General features: G+C 42.2%; 1 protein-coding gene across 1 annotated transcript in view; it reads right to left on the bottom strand.

The window, feature by feature from the left end:
• The window catches only part of sdk2b (sidekick cell adhesion molecule 2b), a 152,956-nt gene that overhangs the window by 71,244 nt on the left and 73,595 nt on the right, over nucleotides 1-8,117 (bottom strand). Inside the window, exons 10-11 of the mRNA XM_070445038.1 lie at nucleotides 594-705; nucleotides 72-262 (exon numbers count right to left, since the gene is read on the bottom strand). Of these exons, the coding sequence (XP_070301139.1) occupies nucleotides 72-262; nucleotides 594-705 (303 nt within the window). The remainder of the gene's footprint in view (nucleotides 1-71; nucleotides 263-593; nucleotides 706-8,117) is intronic.

Genomic DNA, 8,117 nt, shown 5'->3' with positions numbered 1-8,117 from the left:
TTGAACATGTAGGTAGGCCCCAGATATATTCATACCTTGAACATGTAGGTAGGCCCCAGATATATTCATACCTTGAACATGTAGGTAGGCCCCAGCGTTGACAGAAGGCACACTGCTGCTGCGGAGGACCACCTCACACTCATAGAACCCTGAGTCACTGACCACAGGGCTGATAATGGTCAGTCTGCGGTTGAAGTCACTCAGACCACTGGTGACCAGAACCCTGTTCTTCCTCCATGTGATGCTGAGTTTGATCAGGGGTCTGGGACGGAAGCGAGAGAGAGACAGAGTGAGTGAGTGAGTGAGTGAGTGAGTGAGTGAGTGAGTGAGTGAGTGAGTGTGTGAGAGAGAGAGAAAGAGAGAAAGAGAGAGAGAGAGAGTCATGATATTGATTGAAAAGACACAAATATATTTACAGAATATTTACAGAACAAACACAGGCAGATTAGTAGTTGACTCATTAATCACTCATTACACTTTTGTATAAAAAAATTGGCTTCTCAAAAAATTATCCATCAAAACCAATCAGTCTGGCAGGAAGACAACAGATGATGACAGATTTGAGACTAGAGAGTGGGGAAGCATGGATTTACCTGGCGTTGGCGACACACTCCATGGTGACTTCAGAAGTGCCTGACACTACACTGGTGTTCCTGGGGGGGATGATTATGGTGGGGGCGATAGGGTCAGCAGGACCACCCACATCTGGAGAGAGAGAGGGAGAGAAAGAGAAATATATAGAGTACTGCACACACTACAATTACTTAGGTCAATATCCACTAATAATAAAAACTCAAAAAATAGCAATTAAGTTTTGGAAACATCTAAAATACAGTGACCCCCTCTCATATCACTACCAAGCCCTGCAATACCAAGAGTTAAGCAATGAAAAGAGTCCCCTCATCCAGCTGGTCCTGGGGCTGAGTTCACAAACCTGTTCTACTAACACACTCAAGCCTCTACTAACACACTGAGGCCTCAGGACCAGAACATCCAATCAATCAGATCAAACCAAATTACAACACAGTCAAAACAAAACTACATTACTTATTGGGAAACACAAGCACAAAGCAAAATGCAGTGCTATCTGGCCCTAAATTGACAGTACACCGTGGCAAACTTTTTGACCATGGTTACTGATCAAAACCTTAGAAAAACCTTGACAAAGTACAGGCTCAGTGAGCAAAGCCTTGCCATTGAGAAGGGTAGACACAGGAAAACCTGGCACCCTGTAGAGGAAAGGTTTGAGTGTCATTTCCCCAAATTTGAAACCCTTATTCAAGGTTTCAAAGACCTCTCTGATGAGGATAGGCTACCCGTCCTGTTGGGGCAGGATGCAGAGAGCTGTGGATTGGCAGTGCACTAGTTGTGCCTGCCATAATATGAGGGACAGTGTCTGACAKACCAACCAACCTGCACATGTCCTCTATGCTTATTGTTATTGTTCAGTGTATGTTCAGTGTATGGTTATTTTTACCCTTGGTTGTTGTTGTTACTGTTGTCCCATTGACCATATTGATTATTACTATTAATTATGTTAATATTGTAAATCTCCAAAGTAAGCTTTGGCAACATGTACATTGTTACCTCATGCCAATAAAGCAAATTAAATGTAATTGAATTGAGAGAGAGGGAGAGAGAGAGAAAGAGACACATTTCCTCAGTGAAAACAATGTACTGAGCGAATGTCAAATAGTTTTTTACCAAATTACTGTACGACAGACCACGTATTCACCCTGCACACCCTAATTAGCAAACAAACAAACCAAAACAAAGGCAAAGTCTTTTCATGCTTTGTTGATTTCAAAAAGCTTTCGACTCAATTTGGCATGAGGGCCTGCTTTATACAAATTGATTTAAAGTGGTGTTGGGAGAAAAATATACGACAATATAAAATCCATGTACACAAACAACAAGTGTGTGGTTAAAATTGGCAAGAAACACACACATTTCTTTCCACAGGGCCATGGGGTGAGACAGGGGTGCAGCTTAAGCCCCACCCTCTTCAACATATATATCAACGAATTGGCGAGGGCACTAGAACGGTCTGCAGGACCTGGCCTCACCCTACTAGAATCTGAAGTCAAATGTCTACTGTTTGCTGATGATCTGGTGCTTCTGTCCCCAACCAAGGAAGGCCTACAGCAGCACCTTGATCTTCTGCACAGATTCTGTCAGACCTGGGCCCTGACAGTAAATCTCAGTAAGACAAAAATAATGGTGTTCCAAAAAAGGTCCAGTTGCCAGGACCTNTGGTTATTTTTACCCTTGGTTGTTGTTGTTACTGTTGTCCCATTGACCATATTGATTATTACTATTAATTATGTTAATATTGTAAATCTCCAAAGTAAGCTTTGGCAACATGTACATTGTTACCTCATGCCAATAAAGCAAATTAAATGTAATTGAATTGAGAGAGAGGGAGAGAGAGAGAAAGAGACACATTTCCTCAGTGAAAACAATGTACTGAGCGAATGTCAAATAGTTTTTTACCAAATTACTGTACGACAGACCACGTATTCACCCTGCACACCCTAATTAGCAAACAAACAAACCAAAACAAAGGCAAAGTCTTTTCATGCTTTGTTGATTTCAAAAAGCTTTCGACTCAATTTGGCATGAGGGCCTGCTTTATACAAATTGATTTAAAGTGGTGTTGGGAGAAAAATATACGACAATATAAAATCCATGTACACAAACAACAAGTGTGTGGTTAAAATTGGCAAGAAACACACACATTTCTTTCCACAGGGCCATGGGGTGAGACAGGGGTGCAGCTTAAGCCCCACCCTCTTCAACATATATATCAACGAATTGGCGAGGGCACTAGAACGGTCTGCAGGACCTGGCCTCACCCTACTAGAATCTGAAGTCAAATGTCTACTGTTTGCTGATGATCTGGTGCTTCTGTCCCCAACCAAGGAAGGCCTACAGCAGCACCTTGATCTTCTGCACAGATTCTGTCAGACCTGGGCCCTGACAGTAAATCTCAGTAAGACAAAAATAATGGTGTTCCAAAAAAGGTCCAGTTGCCAGGACCTTCTCAAGAGAAGACAGGCTATGTGCACACTGCCCACAAAATTAGGTGGAAACTGAGCTGCACTTCCTAACCCCCTGCCAAATGTATGACCATATTAGAGACACATATGTCCCTCAGATTTCCCACAGAGCCCCACAAAGAATTTGAAAACAAATCCCATTTTGATAAAATCCCATATCTATTGGGTGAAATACCACAGTGTGCCATCACAGCAGCAAGATTTGTGATCTGTTGCCACAAGAAAAGGGCAACCAGCAAAGAACAAAGACCATTGTAAATACAACCTATATTTATGTTTATTTGCACATTATTACAACACTGTATGTAGACATAATATGACATTGACATGTCTTTATTCTTTTGGAACTTTTGTAAGTGTAAAGTTTATTGTAAATGTTTTATTGTTTATTTCACTTTTGTTTATTATCTATTTCACTTGCTTTGGCAATGTAAACATATGTTTCCCATGACCATAAAGCCCTTAAATTGAATTGAAATTGAATTGAGAGAGAGAGGGAGAGAGAGAGAATGAAAGAGAGAACACAACAGGCTCAAACAGTGATCAGTGTGTGTTTTCTGTGTGCATGACAGCGGACTCTATACAATAGATATGATGCAATCTAAAAGGTATGCAGTTCATATTAAATGTCGCTGTGGATGGTCTGCTCTGGCTTATTAAATAGCCAAAGCTCATTTTCAGGCCGGAGCCGTGCTGAACAGTACATTTCATTTCCAGTGGGCAGAGTGGATAAGTGTACGTGTGTGCGGCCATGTGAGATATTGGAACTGACCGGAGCATACATCTCTGTTCATAGCACTGAGGAGAATAGAACAGGACAGTAGTGTGGCCACTGGTAATAACATTTGCTACGGAACTGGAAAAATGTGAAAATATTGCTACACCAAAGTCAAAACTGTGAAAGACTAAACCTTAGAGAGGTAGAGAGAGACAGCGAGACAGAGAGAGAGAGAGANAGAGAGAGAGAGAGAGAGAGAGAGAGAGAGAGAGAGAGAGAGAGAGAGCGAGAGAGCGAGAGAGAGAGCTTGTGTGTGGGATTGTGTGAGGATTCCAAGATGGAAAGATGCCCATGGCAGTAGGAAAGCTGAGTCTAGAGTCCAGGAGAAACACATTGTGATCCATCTATCCTACCATGGCTGCATACACACCTCAGAAACAACTAAAGTTTGAGTGGGTGACAGGGCTGTGGCGGTCATGACATTTTGTCAGAGGGTTATTGTTATGCAAAAGTATGCCAGTCTCACGGTAATTAACCGTTAATGAACATAAACAGGTTTAGCATCTCCAGGCCTCCACACATAGAAGCGACTGATGCACATCTTGGCAACTTCTACATTTAAAAAAATACAAGTATTCAATTATATATACACCATCACAATAAATCCATTATTTATTTTAGTCAGGTCTAAAGAAACATTATGACATGAAAAAAATGTGTTTCAGAAGAAAATTCTATGAGTATGTTATCTGGCTATGTTGCATGCCATAGACCGTAGGCTTGCTTGTTTAGCTGACAAGATATGCTTATAAGCCCCTTGCCATTATTTTATATGATATGATTTCATAGTAAGACAAATATAATTGAACTTAGCTGAATAAAATAGAAAGGATATTTTTCCCATTCCGCAACTGCGCATATGAAGTGTCTATGTTGAGCATAAAAGTGATCATTTGAAACAGGTCCTATATGCTAGATTTTGAATTATTTGGCAACTTTAGATGTGAATGATACAAACCTTAGAATGTCTTTGAAATAAAAAAATATGGGCTGCATGGTGCTACTATAGGATGTTGATGATTTGAGAAAGAGGTAAAAAAAAGCTTGCTCTCTGTTCCTTGCCTCAGGCTGCACAGCTGGTCTCTCACCAAGAGATCCTATTTTCACCCATCAGACTATTCTCATTTGAATCTTGTCTTTACTAATATGTACAATTTGTTTCGATTTAGAATGGTCCATTATCAAATGGGCAGGAACAGAGGCAGGGGAAAAAGACATTCATGCTTCCATTCATCTGTATGAATGGAAGCCGAGCACTTTCCTGCCGGTCCGTTTTTCAGTAATGAATGGCTGGCTACTTGGGTTTTATAGTGGGGCGTGTGCTTAATATGAGCAGCTGAGGAATAAATACAACAACACTAATTTCACTCCGTAAAAGTGAAAGTGGTTCAAGAACATCTATAGTAACATGTTTTCTCAAAGAAACATACAGTATTTCATTAAACCGGGCTCTCTGCATTGTGTCCCGCCACCCACTAACCCCTCTTTTAAGCTACTGCWACTCTCTGTTCATCATATATRCRTAGTSACTTTAACCATATCTACATGTACATACTACCTCAATCAGCCTGACTAACCGGTGTCTGTATGTAGCCTCGCTACTTTTATAGCCTCGCTACTGTATAAAGCCTGTCTTTTTACTGTTGTTTTATTTCTTTACTKACCTATTGTTCACCTAACACCTTTTTTGCACTGTTGGTTAGAGCCTGTAAGTAAGCATTTCACTGTAAGGTCTACTACACCTGTTGTATTCGGCGCACGTGACAAATAAACTTTGATTTGATTTGATTTGTTGACACTCTGTCTTGTGCGCTCGTGAAAGAAATAAAGGACAGAGGWGGAGATGGAAACGCACGGYGGTGAGATATTCTGTATAGCTAAAGGTAATGTGTCACCCAATGAATTATGAAAATATWTWTTTTTAAATACTCAATACTGTGCTATTCAAAATCGCACTGCACAACCAATGAACCAACTGCATGGCCTGGGGCTACACGTTCTCTCCCAGAGAACATTCTGGAGCGTAGCGTAAGGTAACCAGTCCATCCAGTATGCATAATAATACAGTCCTCACTCAAAGGCCATTACTACAGGCTAGACCAATTATGTACCAAAGACATCTTAAATCACGTTTGTTTTATATTTTTCTACTATGCGCAATGCGCAATAAGCGGTAGGCTATGTATTGTATAACGGCACAATCATACTTTTAATTCCGTTTTTTTTTTTCGGGCTTGGGCTCATATCCCTATGCGTATGCATTAGCTCTAATATGCATATGGGGGTTTTGAACTAATCTTCACCTTAGAAAGAGCTGTCCATTTCGTTGTGTTAGGCTTTAAAACAACTACAATGACCATGTTTTACACTCAGTTTCAACCTGCTGTYGAACTTCTTTCTTAATATTGATCATCACAGTGAGGTGTGTTAAGAGCATGATAMTGTTTKGATGATAAGTGTTTGATGTGATTTTTAATGCCATTTGCATTGATGTCAGAGTGGTTTGAGGGACAATAGAGCCCTGAGTACCAGGCCATTAGGACCTGATGATCGTTAGYGAGTTGGGTACWACCAAAGCATGTCCAGACTGCATGAAAGGAGATCATGGGACTCAGCGGTCACGMGGAATTTTACTGCGGTCATGGCGCATGACTGCTAGTGTGGCGGTAATATGGTCACCGCAACAGCTCTAAGTCTGTCTATGTGTGTGTTTTACTGACAGAATAAGCTTCCCCTGTACACTTCCCTCTCTCCGTCCTTCCGACACTGATCTAGGATCAGTTGAGTGTTGGTGGATCCCAGGGGAATAATGCTGTGTGAGGGACATCCCTGCAGGGACCGAGAAACACACACATACACACACTCTGGCAAGGGCTGTGTGTCCTTCACAGTGGCAGTGTGCATGTCTCTCTCTCTGACACTCCCCACATTCTCTCCCTCTGCTATACCTCTATCTCAACTAGCACCAGCCATATGTACCATACTGTCTGCCTGTCTGTCTGCTCTGTTCTGTCTGCTCTATTCTGTCTGCTCTGTTCTGTTCTGTCTGCTCTATTCTGTTTGCTCTATTCTGTCTGCTCTGTTCTATTTTGTCTGTTCTGTTCCGTCTGCTCTGTTCTGTCTGCCTGTCTGCTCCTTTCTGTCTGCTCTATTCTGTTCTGTCTGCTCTGTCTGCTCTGCTCTGTTCTGTCTGCTCTGTTCTGTTCTGTCTGCTCTATTATGTCTGCTCTGTTCTGTCTGTTCTGTTCTGTCTGCTCTGTTCTATACTGTCTGCTCTGTTCTGTTCTGTTCTGTCTGCCTGTCTACTCTTTTCTGTCTGCTCTGTTCTATCTCTCTCTCTCCGCCTATGTTTCCACTTTAGTTTATTTTCTTGGTTGTGTTTGAAGTTATGGCTCGTGTGTGTGGTGTGTGTGTGTGTGGGTGGTGTGTGTGTGTGTGTGTGTTGTGTGTGTGTGGTTGGTGTGTGTGTGTGGTGTGTGTTGTGTGGTGTGTGTGTGTGTGTGTGTGTGTGTGGATTGATAAATATAGAAACAGTTGAACAGTGGGAACTCCTCTACTAACTGAATCCGTCTTCCTAATGGGGATAAAGATGCCACTTGTTGGTCCCAGGACATAGTTGTGTGTCTTACTTACTATTGGTCTCGGTGTCCTGGGGACAGACACACGTTACAGAAGCTTCTCGGCCGTAACGGGCCCAGTATCGTAGAGCCATTAGCTCCCTAGACACATCGAGGTACTGCTCTCTGTAGTCCTAACTTCATACTGCAGAACATGACAACTCTCTGATGGAGTTTATCCCTTTTATTCTGACCTCAGAACTGTTCTGTTTGCTCTGTTTATGTCTGCTCTGTCTGTCTGTCTGCGCTCTGCGTTTCTGCTCGTTCTGTTGCTCTTGTTCTTTCTGTCTGCTCTGGTTCTGCTCCCTCTGTTCTGTTCTTGCTCTGTCTGATTCTGTTCCGCTCTGTTTCTGCTTCTGTTCTGTTTCTGTTATGGGTCTGCCTCTGTTCTGCTCTTGTTCTGCTCTGTTCTGCGCTGCTTCGTATGTTCTGTTTGCTTCTGTTCTGCTCTTGTTCTCTCTGTTCTGCTCTGTTCTGGCTCTGCTCTTGCTCTGTTCTGCTCATTTATGTTCTGCTCTGCTCTGTTCTCTTTTCTGCTCTGTTCTTGCTCGGGCTCTGTTCTGTTCTGCTCTGTTCTGTTCTGCTCTGCTCTGCTTCTGCTCTCGTTCTGTTCTGCTCTGCGCTGTTCTGTTACTGTTTCTGCTCTGCCTGCTCTGCTTCTGT

This window comes from Salvelinus sp. IW2-2015, linkage group LG8 (genome assembly GCF_002910315.2).
Source record: "Salvelinus sp. IW2-2015 linkage group LG8, ASM291031v2, whole genome shotgun sequence".
NCBI lineage: Eukaryota > Metazoa > Chordata > Actinopteri > Salmoniformes > Salmonidae > Salvelinus > Salvelinus sp. IW2-2015.
The sequence above is the reverse complement of the archived record's forward strand: the minus strand, read 5'-3'. Positions and strand labels throughout refer to the sequence as shown.